At 34.5% G+C, this 23,852-nt stretch overlaps 1 protein-coding gene across 7 annotated transcripts in view; it reads right to left on the minus strand.

The window, feature by feature from the left end:
- The window catches only part of AGPS (alkylglycerone phosphate synthase), a 139,561-nt gene that overhangs the window by 40,069 nt on the left and 75,640 nt on the right, over window positions 1–23,852 (minus strand). For all 7 annotated transcript variants that reach the window (XR_009491137.1, XR_009491136.1, XR_009491139.1 and 4 more), the window contains 5 exon segments: window positions 18,309–18,360; window positions 11,765–11,841; window positions 9,847–9,959; window positions 3,440–3,509; window positions 2,539–2,600 (listed from right to left, as the gene is read on the minus strand). Coding sequence is in view for 4 of the 7 variants with exons in the window: in XM_059876460.1 (XP_059732443.1) it covers window positions 2,539–2,600; window positions 3,440–3,509; window positions 9,847–9,959; window positions 11,765–11,841; window positions 18,309–18,360 (374 nt within the window). In the remaining 3 variants the exon portion in view is untranslated.

Consider the following 23,852-nt stretch of genomic DNA (forward strand, 5'->3'; position numbering starts at 1 on the left):
GGTGTCATCTGCATATCTGACGTTATTGATATTTCTCCCGGCAATCTTGATTCCAGCTTGTGCTTCTTCCAGCCCACCATTTCTCATGATGTACTCTGCATAAAAGTTAAATAAGCAGGGTGACAATATACAGCCTTGACGTACTCCTTTTCCTATTTGGACCCCATCTGTTGTTCCATGTCTAGTTCTAACTGTTGCTTCCTGACCTGCATACAAATTTCTCAAGAGGCAGGTCAGGTGGTCTGGTATTCCCATCTCTTTCAGAATTTTCCACAGTTTATTGTGATCCACACAGTCCAAGGCTTTGGTATAGTCAATAAAGCAGAAATAGATGTTTTTCTGGAACTCTCCTGCTTTTTCCATGATCCAGCAGATGTTGGCAATTGGTCTCTGGTTCCTCTGCCTTTTCCAAAACCAGCTTGAACATCTGGAAGTTCACGGTTCACGTATTGCTGAAGCCTGGCTTGGAGAATTTTGAACATTACTTTACTAGCCTGTGAGATGACTGCAATTGTGCGGTAGTCTGAGCATTCTTTGGCATTGCCTTTAAATTCTTACCTGACCTTATTAGCTAATTTAACACTACTGACCATTTCTTCATTGAACAAAATTTCCCTTGGCTCCTCTCACAGCAGTGGTTTTCCTCCAGATCTTCTAGACTGTAATCCTTAATTTCCTTTGTTAACTCTTATTTGGATGACTTAAATGAATCTTTGTTTGTATCCCTTCAATGCTGGGGTTCCCTGGAGTTCTTTCTCAGGCCTTCTTTTTTCTTTCATTCATTTGCCTGAAATTGTATCTTCTCCTTTGGTTTTAATCACAAATCTCAAGCTGGTATCTCTAAAATCTTCTAATCTCCAACTTGGATCTCTTAAGCAGCTATTTTTATAGGCTACATTCTTACACTGTTCCAGAGTTCATTCACAGGACTTTATACAGAATACACACTGAGCACCTAACAGGTGCAGTCACTGTACTAAGGCCACAGAGGAACGCATAAAAACTAGTAAGACCCATAATCTCTTAAGAGATTTATGCACAAAAAGGCCAAGCAATCTAATAATGTATGAGGGAGGGTTGAAGACTCCAATCCCATGGTTTGCTGCTAAATATGGTCTCTACCTAGCTAAAGGTTTAAGAGAAAGTAAGTTACTAAATGGTAACAAGTAAATTTTAAGTCAGGAATACAGCTGTTTTCCCTTAGTTTTATTTATTAATACTTTAGCTGAAGACATTGTTTTAAATGAAAACTAATCATGTAGCCCTGTATAAAACAGATAATAGTCAGTGAGTTGAAAAAATATGTCAGAATATACAAGCAAAGGATAAAGAAAAATGAAGAGAGAGTGCATGATCAGTTTCCACAGTTGGAAGAGTTTAAAGACAAAAGGGAAATCATCAGTTAGCAGGAATTGATGACAAGGAAATTCATAATACTGAAGAAGTAATACTACACTAACCCATTTTCCCCAGTAAGGAAAAGTATTAAAGACTAAAGTGGTCTCTGAGACAACTATGAACAGCTCCCAAACTATATCTGCTGTTCAAAAGTGTCAGATGTGGATGAGGTGATAATTCTTTTTATTTATAAGATTTATTCCCCCTATTAATATTTAGCATCCAAAACTGAATGCTATGAATTTAACAGACTGATACTCTAAATTTGATTACTATCTTATGGTGCATGGAGTATTAGCATCAATACATTGAAGTCAAAACTCATAGCAGATGAAGACAATGTAGAAAAGTAAAAAGTTTTCTGGGGGAGGAAAAAAAATGAGGTTAAGGTCGAACAAAAATGTTAAGGTAGGTAACTCCTAACAGGTGTGTTCAGTGGGATCTGTTGGATCTTATATGCTTTATTACAGATTTAAAATAGTAAATTTTATAAAGAAAAAGTAAAATGTACCCAGAATAAAAATGTACTGACAATTTCAAGAATTTCCTATTTACTGAATGAGTTAACTCATAGGTCTATTTTTAATAAAGCCATTTCACATTTCCTAATCAGCATTTATTATATTTCCCTAACCAATATTTGTATGTATACATGTATGTAATTTTAAAACAGAAATTACAGTTTCTTAAAATTGGATTTCTTTCAGAAATCAGTTAAATTCCAGTTAAGATCTTGCTTAATAGTACACATACAAATATCAAAAGCTAAATGATATGTTACAATAGGAGGCTGTATTTTGGGGAGACTTTCTAGAGAACATTTAAGCATATTAACCATTTAAGAATTTAAATCAAAGCTAAGTCAAACCACACAATGACATTTAGTGTTCAATAAAATTCTTTAAAATTTAAATTTCAGTAATACCGTCCTTCTACGGGGCATGAGCAAATCTAAAATTTTTTAAATGGCTTGCAAATATGACATTCTGATGAAGATACTAATTTAAATAAAAGTGATTACCTTTTTTCAATGCTTCTTTACAAAATTTTAGAAGTTTACATATTCACACACAAAGATAAATTAGTCTAGCAACTTGTACAGCATATTTTAATAATATCAGGCATTTTGTTTCATTTTACCTGTCCCAAGGAGCAGAAGTCTCAAAAGATTCTCCTAATATATAGTATTCCAAACCCAAATCCTGTTAAGACACACACACAAAAATCAAGGAATTATAAAAGATGCAGAAGTCCATAATATCAGTAGTATTTCTTGTTCATTGTTAGTAAGTACTTCGTGTTTCTAATTTAACCTTCTGGACTCTTTACAATCTACATCAAAAGAGTATGGGAAAGTGGTCCCAAGTCCAAGATACAACCTCCAGGAGGACAGAAACTTTGTCTTGTTTTCCTCTGTGCCTTTGGCACCAGGTGGAGTGCCTAAACATGGTAGGTACTCAAATATTTCTCTAATGAATGCAGTCTCTACCCAGGAACTGCCTGTGTGTACACAGAGAACACCAGCAGGATAGATTTTAGTGCCTAAATAAACAGCAAATTGACCAATACCAAAAAGTGATCATTAGGATCAATGGAGCAGGGAGATAGGGAAGTCACGGGCAGAGGGGACTAGAGAAAGGAAAAGATATCTTCTTCAAATCAACTTTTCTTTAAAAATAAACTCAAGAATAGAGTGTTTCTCTTTGTAGTGACTAAATAGATAAAACATCTGGACCCATCTCAGCTAGGAAAATATGTTTTATAGCATATAAAATATATTGCTTATATAATAAGTAACTTATAATACTAAATTTTTTACCCAGAGTACAATTCTGTTCTAATATCAAAACTGGAAAGAGTCGTAAGCCACCACAGAAGTGCAAAGGTATGAAAGAAAACTTTATAAAGTAGAAAAATCACAGACTCATGTTAAGTTACAATAGGTTAAAATTTAAGAAAATACAGAAAATTTTATTCACTTAAAATAAGAAAATGTATTGTTTGCAACATAAAAAGACAAGAGAAATATGAGATAACTTACTCGAATGTATGCAATGACATAGGTCAACAAATAACCTCTCTGTCCATTATCTTCCCCAGCTGCCAATCCCCTGTAATTAAATATATTTCACATGAACTATTCAAAATAAATATTACTAGCCAAACTGATCAATACCTCAAGATAACTGCTTATAAGGTTAACACATATTACATTACATCTCATTTTAATTTCAATCTCATTTATCATAAAGGTATAAATGTGCTATCAAGAGAACAGGCTTGGACAAAAGAATTTTTAATATTCAGTTTGGTAATTAATTTTAAACTTTTATAGCCACCAAACTAGTAAACCTGAGTGATATAAACTCAACCAATTCTATTCAGACTGTAAAAAGAACAGAGACTCAGCCATGAGAAATAAGCTTAAATAATCTTCACAAGGACAAGATACTTAAAATACTATTTAACTCATATTCTAATCTGTATATTCATGTATTATAGTCTTATTCATATATAAAGATTTGCAATGAATGACTACTATCTTCTAACACCAAGAAGTTTCTTGAATACTTGAGCATATAGCATCTGGAATATTAGACATGGTGTTTACTTTATGGGACTTATCATTTAAAAGACAGACAAAACATACAGATATATTAAAATTTATGAAGCATCATACAGATAGGTACAAGAGCAGTAGTATGAACATATCCATTTCAACTGGAAAGTAATTTTATACATAGCAGATGTATTTGGTGATCTAGTTAGAATTAATCCCATATAATGTATATTTCAGTCCAAGTAAAATGTTAAAGTCATTCTAATTTTAAAAGACTAGGAAAGACTGATTTCTACTACCTTCAATACAGAGTCTTTGATTTTGCTTTTTTCTACCATTAAGCAGAAATTAAAATTTAAGTAGTTTCAGTCAACTAAACAAAACTTACTCCAAACTCTCCAAGCACCCACTAAAAATCCCTCAATAAAAATGAACAGGAAAAATATCTTTTCTTGTGGCTTTCTTGGGCCATGACTGAGGGTTAACTTTCATGTCTCTCTTCTCAATACACTAGGAGATTCCCTGATGGCTCAGATGATCAAGAATCCACCTGCAAGGTAGGAGACCTGGGTTCGATCCCTGGGTTGAGAAGATCCCCTGGAGAAGGAATGGCTACCCATTCCAGTATTCTTGCCTGGAGAATTCCATGGATAGAGGAGCCTGGAGGGCTACAGTCCATGGGGTCGCCAAGAGTCAGACGCAACTGAAGCGACTTCCACTCTCAATACACTAGCTGCACCTTCTTGGTCTCAGGATGCTGAGCCCTTAACCGAGGTATTGCTTAAGACTCAGGTTTTGAGCCTCTTCTCATTTCTCTTATGAATTCAATTAATGCCTTCCTTTCTTCCTTTCTTCCCCTCAATGTTTTGCCTGAAGTTGGCAGTAGGCAGTAAGTAAATAATACAATGTATATGTACCTTTGTTCTATACAAATGTGCATGCGTGCATGCATGCTAAGTTACTTCAGTCAAGTCTGACTCTTTGTGATCCTATGGACTGTAGCCTGCCTGGCTCCTCTGTCTATGGGATTCTCCAGGCAAAAGGGCCTCCATGGTAACTCAGATGGTAAAGAATCTGCCTGCAATGTAGGAGACCCGGGTTCAATCCCTGGGTCAGGAAGATCCCCTGGAGAAGGAAATGGCAACCCACTCCAGCATTCTTGCCTGGAGAATCCCATGGACAGAGGAACCTGGAGGGCTACAGTCCATGGGTTCATAAAGAGTCCGACACGACTGAGTGATTAAGCACATATGCCTCCAAGAGATCTTTCGGACCTAGGGATCAAACCCACATCTGAGGAAATACTGTAAGACACTTGTAAGCTAGGACGTATTGCCTATGATCAGATATGCCAGTATTATAGTTGGATACACATAAATTAGTATCATCCCGAAGAAGTAGTAAAGACTTAATAGGAACACCTCCAATCTAGAACTACATGGGAACAGGGTATAAAGAAACAAAGGGGAGGTGTTTGTTAGTAGAATGTTAATGAGCAAGGAAAACAATTTACATCAAGCAGCTGAGATTGAAAAGTAAGGAGAAACAGAAGACAGTTCTGGGTTGGATGCGTATGGATATGAGGTGGGGGTAGGGAGTCAAATAAAGTTCCAAAACAAAAAGGAAACTAGTCAGAAAATTGCTGTGGCAAGTGCTTGGAAAAAAACAGATGAACCCAGAGAAGGAAATGGCAACCAACTCCAGTACTCTTGGCTGGAAAACCCCATGGAGGGAGGAGCCTGGCAGGCTACAGTCTATGGAGTCACAAAGAGCTGGACTTGACTGAGCAACAACACTTGAACAGTGCAGCATATGTAACCAGGATCAAAAGAAATACAGAAGTAGATACCAGTACATCTGTAAACTTACTACATGATAGTTTCGACAACAAAAATCACTGGCAAAGAGAAAGATTAAGTGCTCCTTGGAAATTCACTCACTGAAATGATAATGACGGTGGCCGTTAAAGAGAAGATTTTTAAGTGATTATTACTTTTTCTCTGCAATTTTCTCTGTTCACTTTTTAAACAATAAGCATATATCATGAAGTTATCAAAATTGTGGGAAAAATAACAGGATAAACAATATTCAAAATGTATATACATTTAATAAAATCATGACAAATTAAAAAAAAAAAAAAAACAGACGAACCCATACCTCAGGTAGATATGAACTGGAGTCAGACACTGACTCCAAGAGAGGAAAAACCCTATTGATAGAAGAAACACAGTTCACGTAAAGGAGAGTGAAGACTAAGAAAGGGTGCAAGAGATCATTGCTGGGAATCTTTGAGAAGCTGCATTCTGAGTATGTACTTGGTGAGAAGTAACAGGTATAAACATTTAGCAGACCTGTCTATCATTTTAATATCTGGCCTACTGATATAAAATATAGCATCCATATATATCAAGATGAGAAAGAGTTCAACTTTGCAGTCCCAGGTCAAAGCTATTTTTCTTTAGATCCTCTTCTAAATCTGACAAAGGGAAAAAAGAACCTGTTTCACTTGGAATCTAGTACAACAAAGTACAGAAATATGCTTTTTTTTTTTTTTTTTAATCTAAAATAGGAAAAAACTAGATGTCCATCCTAAATTCATAAACCTCTGCAAAGAAAAGCTGCTCTGGCTTTGCTTTTCTGAATAACAGGTTTCCCTACAAATTTAGCTTTTTGGAAGCTCTATTTTTTTTTAAAGGCTTTCAGAATTACTTTAAGATAAAGTATCTTACCAGCCAGAATTATTTAAGATACAATATGTAAACCATAGTAGGGCTTAGATTAAATGCTTGTAACTTGCCACTTTTGCAGCCATTTCAAAAAACTATACTTAATTTCAACTGCCTTATGTTATCCATCCCCTACTTCTTACCCCTCTACCAGAAATTTTAAATATCAATTAACAAGGGTCTTAAACAAATTTAACGCTGTTTCATGAAGGACTAGGAAGACTACTGAAAGAGGAGTGAGACAATTTTTTTACATAAAAGAGCCATCTGGTGAACCTAATCACTCACGTTAAATTACGTCAAACAACTTAAGCACTTTAAAAGTCACACTTTAAGTATAACCCTTTAAAAAGAGTAATATATTACCTTAAGTTCTATGCTATATGTCAACACATCTGTCACGGTTGGTGACAGGCAATGTTTATTCTGCTTAGTTTTTATAGAATTTAAAATATGTTACCAGCAAACATAGATAAACAACCAGAGTACGATTATTCAACATTTGCTATTATATTCTGTTGGATCATATGTGTTCAAAGGTATTTAACAGTGTTTGGGTGGGAGTGGAAAGCAAAAAGGTAAACTGCTAAGATAATACACAAAAAAGTTCTCAACTGTGGTAGAAACAGAGGATGAAACAAAAGAACAGAAAACAAAGTACAGGTTAACAATGCCCTAATTCAAAACAAAATATGTAAGCTAAACTAACTTATGAAAACTTCATTAGAGAGAAACTTAGTGATGCTTTCCTTCAGCTAATCATGTAGGAGAAATGATTAAGGAATAGGAGTTGGCAGGGTAGCATCTTAAATAAAAATATGCTTGAATCTTCAGTGGCTGAAACAAAGAACTAGTGCCTAGAGAAAACTAGGGAAAAACCAGGACTTCTACTAGAAAACCACATGAAGATGTAAGTATCAAAAAATCAAAAGAGCCCTAAGTCATCTGCCTAGAGATAGCACGGAGTTATTCAATACAGACTTCTTCATCTAAATGAAGGGCACCAGATGAAAGTATACTACAAAACTAATTACAAAACATAATTAAGAAGTCACAAATAACAGTAACAAAAAAACTACACTCCCTTTACCATTGCTTTAAATAGATATCTCATTTACTATAATCTATTTTTAATGGATGAATTTGATACAAATTCTTTTTAGTATAAACAAATTGCTGCAATTAAATCAGTAGTTCTGGGTCTCACTGCTGCTGCTGCTGCTGCTAAGTCGCTTCAGCCGTGTCCGACTCTGTGTGACCCCATAGACAGCAGCCCACCAGGCTCCTCCGTCCATGGGATTTTCCAGGCAAGAGAACTGGAGTGGGGTGCCACTGCCTTCTCTGCTGGGTCTCACTATCAGTATATAAAGAGAGCTGAATCATCTTAAGATTCACTCTTACTGTTAAGCTGTAAATGGCTGATGTTATATGAGAAAAACAAAACTGGCATTACATGAAAAGCCAGTTCACCACAGCTGACAGTTCAAATTAAATAAAACTGACAAAACGGTTTAGATAAATACCTGAAGATTAAAACACACTGTTTTAAGGGTGCCATAGTAATCAGGCATAAAAAAAGCAGAAGATGCCAGGGGAAAATATTCTGGTTTCATTAATCCTTTCAGCAAATATTTAATCAAGCATCTAGTATATACCAGGCATCAATGGTGATGCCCCAAGAGACATAATATAAAAATTATGTGTGCATTAGGACAAAAAGGTCTTTTGTCACCATCCTGTACCCAGTATAACAGGATATGTGCCACATAACTAGTAATGATTTGCTGGTTACTCCGTACTGAGATTATAATTATAGTCTATAAAGTGCAATTTGTGTGTGTGTGCACAGAGGTGGGGATGGGAAGTAGCAAGATTAACGTAAGCAAATTTAACCTTACAGTGATCAGGTTTTCATTTGAATCTCCTTAATTGTTTCTCACTAATAACATGGGTTTTAAGAAAAAAGTTTTCAAATCAAATTGCATACGTACTCCACATAACTTGGAAACTAAAAAATATGTACATGTACATTTCAAAAAATTTCAGAGTTAACCTGATATCTAAGCCATCCAATCATTAAATAAATTTTTATAGTACTTTTAACTAATTTGGTTAAAACATCAATAGTTCCCAAAAAGTACTAAGGAGAAGAAACAGTGAAAGATTAATGAATTTTAGCTTTTACTAAAAAAAGTATAATTCCACTAGCCAATTTTAGAAGAGGGCAAAAATAAAACTGAAAGATTATTTTGCAATAATCAAGCACAATTCAAAGGTAAACTAAAAATTAAGCCCGAGATCTTTTTCTCTCTAAGAATACTACACTTTAATACTAAGTTCAGAAAACCCTAAAGACAAAGGACTGAATATTATATATGAGGAAAGCACATAAAAGCAGAGCATTCTAAGACACATGGCTCCAAATTAAGTGTTCATTTGTTCTCATAAAGAACAGCAAAAAAAAAAGGGGAGGGGAAATAAAAGTAAATATTTATATAGAACCCAGATTAAAGATAATGTATATGATATATTTTAACCTCTGAAATTAGGAAGGAAAAAAAAAAAAAAAAGACTGGTATCCAGAAAACTGTCAGTTTATTATGTACTTAAAAATGAAAGGAAGGAAATGTAGTCCTGATAAATGGCATTTTCACTATAGTTCTCATCCATCAATCTTATAATCCATCAAACAGACAGACAGAAACCACCCAATCATTATTCAGTTGGTTATAAATGTGAAATGTTTTCTGTTTCTTTATACTAGCACAAAACAGTAAGTGACAGGGGGTGGAGTACAGATAATTTATCAAACAGTTTTGATTAAACACAGTTTCCTTTTAAAAACATAGCATGTTTTATACATATACTATTACCACTAAATAGCAACATGACTGAGCTTTTTTCTACTTCACTTAGCACAACAAACAGTTATAAAATTATCATTAATGAGAAAATACAATAAAAGATTCACTATGTCATGTATATCATTAGAATAGTAAGAGCAACATACCAATTTAGCTTCCTACAAACCAACACAACATTTTAAGTTGACTATCATTTATGAACACAAATTTAATATTTAAAAGAGTACATTAACAATTGCTTGGAGACACCAGAATTTCAGTTTAACTTTCTCTTGGCATTATGAACTTAAAGCCATACCCAAATTTTGCAGCGATGTCATACACTTGCTTTTCATGCTGAAGAACCTTCTCACGGTCCCCCTCAAACAGTAATGTAGCGACACTTAGCTGATTTGGATCAAATCCTTTAAACTACAAAAGAATATTATTATTACTGATAAGTTTAAGCCTACAAAACAATAAATCAAAATACATTTTGCTCTTTTTTTCTTTTGATCTCAGCTCAAACATACCAGCTCTTTAAAATTTGAGCTTTGGAATTTTATACGTCAATCAAAAAGAATGCTTAATGTACCTGTTTAGGTTATTACAATAGAACAGTACTATGGAAAACTGCTTCATTTCAAAGTATGCTGAGGTGTCAATTACAATGATATATTGGTAAGGAAATACAAGAAATAACTTGCAAGAATTATAAATGTACCAAAGAATCAAATAAAACTACCAAAATGAAAGAACATAATTAGTATCATTAAATTGAGGACGTTTGGTGGCAGGGAAGTAAAAAACCAACAGCATCCTTAAATACCACCAATAACTTCTTTCTAACTAGTATTTTCAAAGGAAATCTTACATCTTCAATTAAAAATACAACATATCTAAGAATAATCTTAACAGGAAATACATAACTTTGTTAGGAAAACATACATTCCCAAGCATATAAACTAAGAATTATAAATCAGTCAGTTCTTGCTCAAATTAATATACAAACTGCTGCTGTTGCAATTTTAATAAAAAATATCAATAAGCTTTCTAAAATGATGAAGAGTTTCTAAAGTTTTTCTAGGATTATGAACAGGTAGATAATGGTGATAACAAGGAAAATTCTGAAAAATAAGAGGGAAAATTAGATCTACAAAATTAAATTCCCTTAATTTTTCAAGAACAAAAACTCATTAAAAAGAATCTAATACATTAGAATGTCATTTTCTTAGATAAGTATGTAATAAAATGTCTTAGACATGGCAAATCAACATAAGAAAAGGAGGGACAGGTTACTTAATGATGTTATAACAACTAGTTAACAATCAGGGGGGAGCAGGAGATGAAGGTTAATTTAGTTATCTCATACCATAAAATTGAAATAAATTCAAACAGTAATAAAGATAATATTTCTTAAAATTCCTAATATAAAAATGTGAGAGAGAGAAGGAAATGGCCTTTATCGTAGTTCTGGAGGAAGGCAGGCTTTTTCTAAGTTTAAGAGTCATTAAACAATCACAGGAAAGATAAAAATTAGAAAATTTTGTACCAAAAAATGAAACCTTATTAAAAAGAAGTCGTCTGACTCGAAAAACTACTTATAACATTTATGAAAAAGGCATCTAATAATTTCATTATTCAAAAGACACACAGCAAAGCATTAAGCCATCCCCCCTTAAACAAACAAAAACTCCACAAATCTGCTACCCCTAGCAAAATAACCGCATTCAACTAATTCACAAAAGAAATTATGTCTAGGAAATACAGGGAAATGGTCAGTTTCACTGGAGTTTCAAGAAATAGCAACTAAAATAAAGTACTATCTTCCCCCTGGATTTACTAAACTTAAAACAAAAGAAAAAATTCCACATGTGCAAGGATGCAACCAAAAAATGGCACATGTGCATCGCCACTGGTCAAAAGTTTAAAAAAACTGCTACTTTTATTTCACTTCTAGATATCTACTATGAAGGAAAAAATTCAAACTATAAAAAACACTGTATGCATAAAATATTCAATGCAATGTTATTTCAGGCAGTTCAAATCTGAGAAAGAGTTTATATTTCCTGAAATTGAACGTGTACTTGAGTTGCTTGATTAAATATTTATTACAACATAAAAAATAACAATTATGAAATGCACACAGCAACATGGAAAAGCATAACAGGTGTGTTTAAGGAAGAGAATGCAAGAAACAAAATTAATCAATATCCTAAGCATTAAAAAACCCTTACCTTTGTAATATAAAACTTTTTTAATCCATCCAAAAATGATGTAAAGATAGAGGAAACCTGAGGTTTAAGCGCATGACCTAATAAGAAAAAAGTTCATATTTTAAATTAATAGCAAATTAACTTATCTATGTTTTTCGTAACAGCAAGAAGCTACTTTAACTTAGTATCCTAAAAGAAAGTGAACATTTTCATGACTTTAGGTTTTAAAATTTCTCTATGATATATATATAACATTGGTATTAAGATCTACATCTTTTATCTTTGTCATTTCCTTCAAAAGTCACAAAGAACTTTTTGTTTACCAAACTCCTTCTTGGGTTTTTTAAAACTCAAATACTACATGTACTTAATACTACACATAGTCTATCTTTCAATGGTATGGTTTATACACAGTAAAATCACTTCATTAATTTTTATTTCATTAGGAACACCCAATAGTGGCTAGTGCTACTTTTGTTTTTTTTAAATTATGCAGAAACCATTCAGAACTAGAACCAAATACAGAGTCGATGCCAAGTTTAAGGTTGTTTCCTAATTAATTCTTAATTCATCCAGAATTCTTGCATATAACTAGTAATTGTTTCCTTAATTACACCCAGAGAGCTAAAATTCCCCCCAAAACATAAATGGTGTCTCAGAGTCTGTTAAATTAACATCGTTGCCTCCGGAATGAACTTAATCGAGTGAAAGTCTTTTACTGTTTTCTCATTGTTTTCAAAGTAGCAACTTCTTAACTCCCATGACAGTTACATTTAAGAGTCATGCATCTGGCCTTGGCACTATGAGCTCAATTCAGAAAAATTTGGCATATCATTCACATAAAATTTGTATAAAGAATTTTAAAGCCTCTAGTAAATCTAAAATTATTTCCAATTAAAAAGTTTACTTTTAAAAAAAGGCTTTAAGATTCTGGGATTCTGTTTATTTTTAAAGTGTGGATACCTTCTTTTAAAATAAGTGTAAACAACAAACTATCTTTTTTGAAGGAAAAAAGAGGGAGAGGTGGAGAGAGATTTCTGGAGGAAAAACTATCACTTGCTATCTTTGTTTTCCTATTCATCTATTTTTTTTAAAGTGAGATTCTGAACCCATAATACTTCTTACATTCTTATACATTATAATAAGAATTTATATTACATAAAAGACCAAGTAACATAAGTCTTAACCAGAAGCTAAGAATTATATATTAATGCTGTAACTGAGCAAAGCAAAAAACAAAAAATGAAGGGCAGATTAGATACAGATCAACCTAGCAATCTTTTTCAGATACTGGATCACAAGACGTTTGGGGATTTTGTTTTCTTTTGTTGTAACCTACCAGAGATATTCTCTAGTATAATCAGCACTTTTAAAAGATACCATTTCTAGCATGGATAAAGTTAAAGATAGCAACAAAATGAGTCCCAGGTGAAATTTATCCTGCTTTAACAGCAATTGGAAATAAATATATAAACATAAATGTGAGAGCATGTGTATCTTCTCCTCATAAAAGACTTCTGGTCCACATACCTTTACATAAGGTATGAAGATTCCAAACATTACTATTCTAGTATAGAATAATCCTTAAGGGTATATGCTCATCTTATCACACTGCAACTTAAATGCGTAACTTCTATTCGTTACCACCACTGTGAATTAGTCCCATATATCTCTAACAATGAATTGACATGATAGCTTTGAAGCATAATTGTTATAAAAGTGATACTAACTTTTAAGTGGGTCAAGTATTACTATTAAGAGGATATTATCTTTTACTTATATTAATTTTGCCTATCAAATTAATTATATCCTAAATATATTCCAGCTATTTTATGTAAACAAATGAACTAGTTGCTAAATTTACTAGCTAGACAGTTTTGATTAGTGAATTTGTTATTGTTACAGTGTTAATTAAATAGTTTTAAAGGATTCAATAAATCCCTGTTTCAAAGAAGTGCTCTGAAGCATTAGAAAAAGTCACGGGCTTTGGAGTCAGACAGATCTGGGTTCAACCCTAGCTCTACTACATGTAACTTGTGGACTATACCCAAAATATTTAGCTTTTGAATTGTTTATAAATTGGAAATACAGTTTTGAGGGATGGTTGTGTGCTACGGATAATGTGCTTAGTGAAAGTGTTAAGTCACTCAGTCATGTCTAACTCTTTATGACCCCATGGACTGTAGCCCACCAGGCTCCTCTGTCCATGAAATTCTCCAGGCAAGAATACTAGAATGGGTTGTCATTCCCTTCTCTAGGAATCTTCCTGACTCAAGACTGACCCAGGGATCAAACCAGGGGTCTCCTGCATTGCGGGCTGATTCTTTACCATCTGAGCCACCAGAGAAGTCCTTGACAATGTGCTTGCATGTGTGCATGTGAAGACACTTCAACCATGTCCGACTCTGTGTGACCCTGTAGACTGCAGCCTGCCAGGCTCCTCTGTCCATGAGAGTCTCCAGGCAAGAATATTGGAGCGGGTTGCCATTTCCTCCTCCAGGGCTAATTTGATGATTAAGTCAATCAACATGTAAGCGCCTGTTATGTGATAGATACAGGACACATATAAATGAACAAGAAACAGCTCCTAAATGTGACAAATGTTAGTTCACAGGGAAAATTTGTAGATAATTTCAGTGTACTCAATGATATGTATCATTTCAATATACTGAAAACATATCATTTCAATATATTAAGAGTCAGGTCAGGAGGAGGGGTGATAATAAAAATATTAACAATTAATAGTAAGGTTTGTGCTCTATTAACAACCAATATGGTACAAATATCGACCAGTCAGTCACATGGCTGGTACAAGGTCTTGGACACCTCTTGCTGTGCTAAGAGTTATTCTTTAATTGATTGATCATGAATCCATGGCAAGATATATAGGAGGGAAGGCTTCAGTGAATACTGAGAAATCATAAAGGTTATAGACAGCAAAGACACAAGATCAAATCTGTACTGGTGGCCAAGTAAAGGGCAGAGGGAGAGGAGACACACTAAAGACTAGAGAGGAAGACTAAAGAGGGTAGACCCAATCTTAGAGCATGTTCCGAGGTATAGTTACCAGAACGTGGAACAGGGATGGCAGGCAGCCAGAAGGATCTTTGCTTTGAAACTTTTTAAAAATTGTTATAGGTCTCAGTTTCATTGAGTTAGACAAGGCTGTGGTCCGTGGGATTAGATTGACTAGTTTTCTGTGATTATGGTTCGTGTGTCTGCCCTCTGATGCCTCTCGCAACACCTACTGTCTTACTTAGGTTTCTCATACCTTGGACGTGAGTATCTCTTCATGGTTGCTCCAGCAAAGCACAGCCTAGATCACTCACCTAGAGCCAGACATCCTGGAATGTGAAGTCAAGTGGGCCTTAGGAAGCATCACTACGAACAAAGCTAGTGGAGGTGGTGGAAATTCCAGTTGAGCTATTTCAAATCCTGGAAGATGATGCTGTGAAAGTGCTGCGCTCAATGTGCCAGCAAATTTGGAAAACTCAGCAGTGGCCACAGGACTGGAAAAGTCAGTTTTCATTCCAATCCCAAAGAAAGGCAATGCCAAAGAGTGCTCAAACTACCACACAATTGCACTCATTTCACACACTAGTAAAGTGATGCTCAAAATTCTCAAAGCCAGGCTTGAGCAATATGTGAACCGTGAACTTCCAGAAGTTCAAGCTGGTTTTAGAAAAGGCAGAGGAACCAGAGATCAAATTGCCAACATCTGCTGGATCATCAAAAAAGCAAGAGAGTTCCAGAAAAACATCTACTTCTGCTTTATTGAAGCCTTTGACTGTGTGAATCACAACAAACTGTGGAAAATTCTGAAAGAGATGGGAATACCAGACCACCTGACCTGCCTCTTGAGAAACCTGTATGCAGGGCAGGAAGGAACAGTTAGAACTGGACATGGAACAACAGACTGGTTCCAAATAGGAAAAGGAGGACGTCAAGGCTGTATACTGTCACCCTGCTTATTTAACTTATATACAGAGTACATCATGAGAAACGCTGGGCTGGAAGAAGCACAAGCTGGAATCAAGATTGCCGGGAGAAATATCAATAACCTCAGATATGCAGATGACACAACCCTTATGGCAGAAAATGAAGAGAAACTAAAAAGCCTCTTGATGAAAGTGAAAGTGGAGAGTGAAAAAGTTGGCTTAAAGCTCAACATTCAGAAAACTAAGATCATGGCATCTGGGCCCATCACTTCATGGGAAATAGATGGGGAAACAGTGGAAACAGTGTCAGACTTTATTTTTTTGGGTTCCAAAATCACTGCAGATGGTGATTGCAGCCATGAAATTAAAAGACGCTTACTTCTTGGAAGGAAAGTTATGACCAACCTAGATAGCATATTGAAAAGCAGAGACATTTGCCAACAAAGGTCCATCTAGTCAAGGCTATGGTTTTTCCTGTGTTCATGTATGGATGTGAGAGTTGGACTGTGAAGAAAGCTGAGCGCCGAAGAATTGATGCTTTTGAACTGTGGTGTTGGAGAAGACTCTTGAGAGTCCCTTGGACTGAAAAGAGATCCAACCAGTCCATTCTAAAGGAGATCAGTCCTGGGTGTTCTTTGGAAGGAATGATGCTAAAGCTGAAACTCCAGTACTTTGGCCACCTCATGCAAAGAGTTGACTCACTGGAAAAGACTCTGATGCTGGGAGCGATTGGGGGCAGGAGGAGAAGGGTACGATAGAGGATGAGATGGCTGGATGGCATCATTGACTCAATGGACATGAGTTTGAGTGAACTCCGGGAGTTGGTAATGGACAGGGAGGGTCGCAAAGAGTTGGACACGACTGAGCAACTGAACTGAACTGAACTGATAGGTCTCAGTTATAAATAAAATCTGCCCACATAATTAATTTTACTAAGGTCAATGTCCAAAACAGTTTACTACAATACTAGCATATAAATGGATAATACAGTCTTATCAATCAGACAGACCCATGGTTCTCTTAATACCTAGGTCTCTGAATGCAAGCCAGACACATAGGTGGCTTAGTTTTCATTTAATTATTATATTAAATTTCATCATTTATAGGACACGTTTATCTTAAACTTTTATCAGTAGTACAGATATTCTGAAAGAAATTTACTTAAAGAAATGAAAGCTGTGACTTAGGAAAGGGGACATATGTATACCTATGGCTGACTCATGTTGATACATGGCAGAACCAACACAATATTGTAAAGCAATTATCCTCCAATTTAAAGAAAAAAGGAAAAAAAAAATGAAAGCTGTGACTTATGATTTTAAAACATTTTCTATGTTGTCAATCTGAATTCCTTAGTTCAATTTCTATATAATTACGATAATCATTCTTCGCTAAATAAAAATTTAAGCTACTCTTAGACCAAACAAAAGCCTGCCTAACAGCCTCTAGTAATTATTATTGAGCAATCATTCTAGGACTATTTTGAGGGTACTTAAATTCTATAAACTTAAATCCCAAACTAAATTTCATAAATAAATAAATTTTATAAATATACTACACTAGATAAAAAAATAAATTTCAGCATATAGAAAAACTCAAAAGCAATAAAACTAAAATCGGTAAGATAATAAATTGTGTTAGAAAGTTTAAGACTCCAAGCAAAATAGGAAGAAAGAGAAACATGGTTAACTGTTACTGAATTCTCCACCCAAATATCCCATGGGCACCTTAAACACAACCCATTGTAATGTCTTTTCCCCAGAATCATCATTTCTTCTTCTAGACTATTATTCAATGCATCCAATTAATCAATCAATCAGATATCAGGAGTTGCCCTAAATGCTTCCCTTTATTTAACATTCCACATCCAGTTGGCAAACTGTCCTTTGGAAAATCTATTCCTTACTTTCCATCTCCATTGCTACTGCCTTAAACAAGTTTTAGCCCTCAATATTTGCCTCTTTAAACCTTTAAACTCCTCCTCCACATTTGCACGATTCTAATCTATTCTGCATAATGCTAACAGAATGAGCTTTCTAAGATGTAAAGCTGATTTATTCTATTCCCTCTACAAAGATTTCCCTCTGTGGACAAGAGAAAACCCAAATCTATCCTGCAAAGCCCTAGTCTACCCATTCGGCTTTATCTTCTGTAACCGCACTCACATTAGCCTCTTTTTGAGTCACACTGAATGATCTGAAGTTCAAACACTTCAGAGGTTTATGATACCATATTTTTAGTTGACAAGTGAAGAAAAATTTGGTAAGAAAGAAGAGATGGTCTCAGGCAAACTTTTATTCACGTTTTAAGATTTAGTTTAAGCATGACTCCTTCAAGAAGGCTTTCCCCACTCTCTACCCCAATCTTATGCAAAATCAAGTAGGATCCACCTACTTCATTTGCACCCCAGGGTATTCAGTACAGTCTTTCATATCATCTAATACTCCTGCACTTATTCATTTATATAATTATCTGTCCTCATTAGACTGACAGCTTCCTGAAGACTAGGAGCTATGACATTTATTTTTCCAGCTCTGCACTCAAGTCTTCCTTCTGGCACATAACTGGTGTTTCATAAATTTTTGTGGCTTAGAGTGCTGATTTTAAAAGCACCATTCCTTACTCACCAAAATGAAACTGCTCGTTGTCCATTAGGCGAATAGATGCAGGAGCACATCTCTGTTTTAAAGAGAAAAAAACGTGATACAAAGTTAATATGGTAAAGAGTCTAAACAGTTAGAAAATGAAAGTCACCTTTTTGTATTTGAGATCAAGAGCTTAATTCCTAAAGATACATATGGGGAAAAAAATCTTAATTTTTTATATAATTTTATGACAACAAATAAAACATTAAATGCTTCTATAAAACATGTGGAGAGGAGAAATCTATGTATATAATGCATACATACATACATATGTTGCCAGATCTTTATTTGCAACATCTGCTAAATCCTCAGAAAAGACCTGTGGAAATAGCTATACCTAACGCAAGTATTAGCCTTCAGAGTGGATTATTTTAAAACAAAGTAGAAAATTTATAGGACTAAAATCAAGCCTAGAGTATTATGCCATTTATGAACTATAATGTGTCATTAGACTCGTATACTCTGCTAAAATGAGGGAGACGGCGGTGTTTATGTGAGGCAACCTACTTTAAAAATTTAACTGTGATGTCTTCATAGATAACTCTAGGACTTGTTTCTATTCATTTTAAATAGAAAAACTCTCAATGTCCAGAATTCTTTCAAGGTTACCTGGATGAAAACAGCAACAAAATCTGAAGCATAATATTATGTATCTAAGATATCTACACCAGTGTTATGTTAGTCTAGACACACAGTGAAAGCTGCAGGAAAGAGAAATGACAAAAGGAAATATTCATATAAATTCTGTGATGCTACACTATCATACAAACACTAACAAGGTTTAAATTAGCTACAGTTTTCCCACAGAACTAAAGTGAGCTTCACTCTAAACTTGATTTTTATATTCTATGGAACTTTTTAATATGGTTAAACTTCCACCAAGAAGCTGCTTTCAGGGACTTCCCTGGTAGTCCACTGGCTAAGACTCAATGCTCCCAATGCCTGGGGCCTGGGTTTGATCCCTGGTTAGGGAACTAGATCCTGCATGCCACATCTAAGACCCAGTGCAGACAAACAAATACAGACACATTTTAAAAATTTTTTTAAATGAAGCTGCTTTCAGACTACAAAATTTTGACTGACAGAGTTTTTAAACATTTATCTCCTGAATAACATTTATCAATAAATTTGTATTAACACAATGTTAAAATTTATGAGAATCATTCGAAAGAACAAAACTTTTATACCTTAACTGTGCTATAACATTTTTGCGATTATGTGCTTTTAACTGAACGAATACTTAATTTTATAAAACCATTCATAATATATATTTTATTTTACACAACAAAATGATTAGGTTCTTATTTTGGATATTGTATAATTTAATTGGACTTCCCTGGTGGCTCAGATGGTGAAGAATCTGCCTACCAATGCATGAGACTTCCCCTATGGCTTAAGCAGTAAAGAATTTGCCAGCAATGCAGGAGAAACAGGAGATGCAGATTTGATCCCTGGGTTGGGAAAATCTCCTGGAGGAGGAAATGGCAACCAACTCCAGTATTCTTGCCTGGAAAATCCAATGGACTGAGGAGCCTGGCAATCTACAGTCCATGGGTTGCAAAGAGTTGGACACGACTGAGCACGCACGCACGCACGCATAATTTATTTACTCGCCCTTGATAGTAAAGGGATAATATAATCTATATTTTTAAAAAGTCACTGCCAAATCTAACGAACAATACCAGGTAATTTTATATACTTAGCATAACAATAACCTATTGCCTTATATTTTATAGAATCCTATTGTGTACAAGCCACTTTCATGTCTTTATTTGATATAAGAAACAACCTTGTCAAAGTAGCAGAACTCATATTACCGCCATTTTACAGATGAGAACATAAGAACCACAGGGATTAAAGACTTGCCTGAGGTTAGATGATTGTAAAAGAGTAAGGTAGAACTAGGACCAAGATATTCTGACTGCTAGATGAATAATATTTCAAATAAACCACATAGCCTCAAAAAATAAAACATAACAGGTAAACACACTTTCACGCAGAGCTTTAAAGTCATATTTGAAAGAAAAATTACATGAAAACCCACTTATTTGCTATTTTGTAGTATTGATAAAGTATAATATTTATAAAATAAAAATCGACAATCTGAGTACTTTCAAATCTTGGTATAAAGGTATCTTTGTAGTTGAGTTAGTGCTTCTAAAAACATTACCAGTTTCCAAACTACTGAAGGAAAATCAATTTTCCTGAAATGTTTTTATTAAAACAGGCACATCAACTTTGAATAAAACATACAAAACCTGAGGAGACAAAATTTCTTTTCTTCATAAAAGAAACAGAATATCACTTAACATACATATTTATATGTTTAGGCTTAAGCACACCAGTAAAATGTAAGAAAGAACTCAGTTTTATTAAAAAAAAGAAAACTTAAACTCCTACCAATGACCTGTAAGTTCTACCTCTTACTGCCACCCAGATTCTATTCCACCTGTATTTATAGCAGGTGATAATAATGAAAACACCCCACATAGGCACACATATATCGGAAAATGAAAAAAGGATTAATATATTACATTTATAGTAAACTAGTGGAATTCAATCTCAAACAACTAAAATATGATATGTAGGCCTTGATGAAATCTTAGTTTGAAAAGACTAACCACAAAATACATTTTGGGGACAACTGGAATAATTGATTATAGAATAATACTAGATGGGATTAAGAAATTACTTCTGGACTCATAATAGAGAACAAATTAGTGGTTATCAGCTGGGAGGAGGTGAAACAGAGGTGGAGAAGTGGGAGGCACAAACTACTGGGTAAGATAGGTTCAAGGACGCATTGGATGTATAACATGGGAATATAGCCAATGCTTTGTAAGAGCTATAATGGAAAGCAATCTTTAAAATTTATATAGAGATTTAAAAATTAATAAAAAATACAAGGAAAAAATTATTGCTGATCTTCCTAGACATGACATAAGAACACCTTTATTTTCAGAAGACATATGCTAAAGTATTCAGAAGCCAAACATCATAATGCAACTTAATTTCAAATGGTCAGGGAAAAATACACAAGTATATAAAACAGAGCAAAGAGTTAGTATTTTTTGTATATATTAGATGAATATGCAGGTGGTCACTGCAACTTTGAAATTCTTTCAAAGTTTCTGTATGCTTAAAATTTTCAAATTAAAAAGTTGAAAAAAAATAGTATGAAACTTGTTTCAGGGTACTTGCTACATATAGCAACTGATATTCAATTATACTAAACATGATTTTAACTTGACAGCTGAGTCATATAAACTAGTCAGTCATCCACGGTTCCTATTCATACTGAAGCAAAGTGAATGGTTGCAGACTAATACTATCCAAAAGAATAAAAAGCTAAAGAAAGCTTTTTGAATGATAAATACTAAATTCAATTTCAAGTGTTTTTTTTTTTTAATTATCAAAATCAAACCAATAGCTTTATTAAATCTCATGTTTTAACAGTGGCACATTTTTTAAAAAGTCAGTGAATAGAGTTTTTCAGTTATTGTCACAAGTAAATTCTCATAAGCAAAGACACTCAGATTAAAACATAGCAAGACTACTTTAGATTCTCTGGCAATTGATAATTTGTAAATCACTATTCAGCATTCTAAAACTACAAAGGAGGAAAAGTTTCTTAGAATTTTAAGTCAAAACATTTTAAATCATGACATCCTAATTAAATAGGAGTGCTTGTAATCAAAAGAGCAAAACAGTATTACTATTCTTAAAGAACAACATGCAAGCTGAGTTACTATATCTATAGTTAAGACTGGATTATGTTTCAATTGCTATACAACTACTTTGGTAAGTTAAGAAAAACTCAAAACATCTCCTTTAATAGTTAAAGACATCATAAATTCCGATGATTTTGAGAATTTGAGCTCTAAGTTCATACTCATGCTATTCAATTACACTCTGCTAGAATATTCCATAGACAAGGCAAGAAGAAAAGGGGTCCTTGAGTTAAAGTGACCCCTGGTGGTAGGTGATCAGAACTAACCTGAGGGGGAATATTTTCCCCAAGTAACTTTAATGTTGGGTAAATGATACATTCAGGGCACTTAAGGAACACTCAAACAAAAACGGCTTACTTTAAGTGGAATTAATGAAATAAACTGATTTCATTCTTATTATGATAAATGCGCTCTGACTAAAATCTCTCATGACACCTGTTGTTGTTCAGTACCTAAGTCGAGTCCAACTCTTTGTGACCCCACAGACTGCATGCAGCATACCAGGCTTCCCTGTCCTTCACTATCTCCCGGAGTTGGCTCAAACTCATGTCTATGACACCTGATCTGTACTTTATCCTTAGTAAATAGTCTAAAAAGATACAGGAAACCCAGTATGGACTAACAAAGAAATATCCATATCTTTGTTGTATCTAAGCAAAGAAGAAATAAATAACCTGACTTCAAAGCATGGGTATAAGATTCACTAAGTCCAGTTGCTGGCAACTTCTTCCCTTTAATGATGCTACAACCAGGAATTTACTTGAATATATAACTTGAAAAATAAAAAAAAAACAACCACTCTAATCTTATTTAACAGAATTCCCGACAACTTAAAAAGCAAACTCTTTCTCAATCTAACCACTTTTTCTGAAAAATAGTCCCTGTAAGAAATACATCAAAAGTTTTCTGCAAATTTTGTTTTCAAGGAACTAAGTCGTATTTCTTCCTTGTCACAGGGAAAAACAGAACTTGCACTTCAGATGAGACATTCTGTTAGAAGAGGTATCTTAGTTTACTAGTTACCAGCTAAAGAAATTCAGTATTAACAAGTTTCATTTGTCTACCTGATTTCTTCTAACTTCATAAAGCACTGGTATCTAGGTTAAAAAATGAATCCTTTGAACCAAAAAGGTTTTTTCCTCCAAGGAGTAAATCAAACGTTCAGTATAGATTCTGAAAGTGAACGTGAAGTCGCTCAGTCATGTCCCACTCTTTGGGACCCCGTGGACTGTAGCCCTCCAGGCTCCTCCGTCCATGGGATTCTCCAGGCAAGAATATTGGAGTGGGTTGCCATTTCCTTTTCCAGGGATCTTCCCGACCCAGGGATCGAACCCAGGTCTCCTGCATTGCAGGCAGATGCTTTAACCTCTGAGCCACCAGGGAAGCCCAGTATAGACTATAGAATGGCCCAAGTTCCTGAGCCTTAAAACTATTCTGGAGATAGTCTGCTAATCCACACTATATCAGAAGTTAATGCTTCAATACCAAACCCCTTGAACACAGTTATAGAAACATTTAAGTACAGAAAATTTTATCAAATACAGAAAATTTTACCTTTGGTGACTATTACAAGACAGGAACTATGTCTGTTTAATTTACATAATATCAACTGTACTGTGTTAGAAATAAAGTTAAAAGCATACTCTCTCACAGAAAAACTCACAATAAAATAATTAATATTAATTTAAATAATATATTGGGAAGATCCCCTGGAAAAGGAAATGGCAATCCACTCCAGTATTCTTGCCTGGAGAATCCCATGGACAGAGGAACCTGGCAGGCTACAGTCCACAGG

Source organism: Bos taurus, chromosome 2 (genome assembly GCF_002263795.3).
Source record: "Bos taurus isolate L1 Dominette 01449 registration number 42190680 breed Hereford chromosome 2, ARS-UCD2.0, whole genome shotgun sequence".
Classification (NCBI taxonomy): domain Eukaryota; kingdom Metazoa; phylum Chordata; class Mammalia; order Artiodactyla; family Bovidae; genus Bos; species Bos taurus.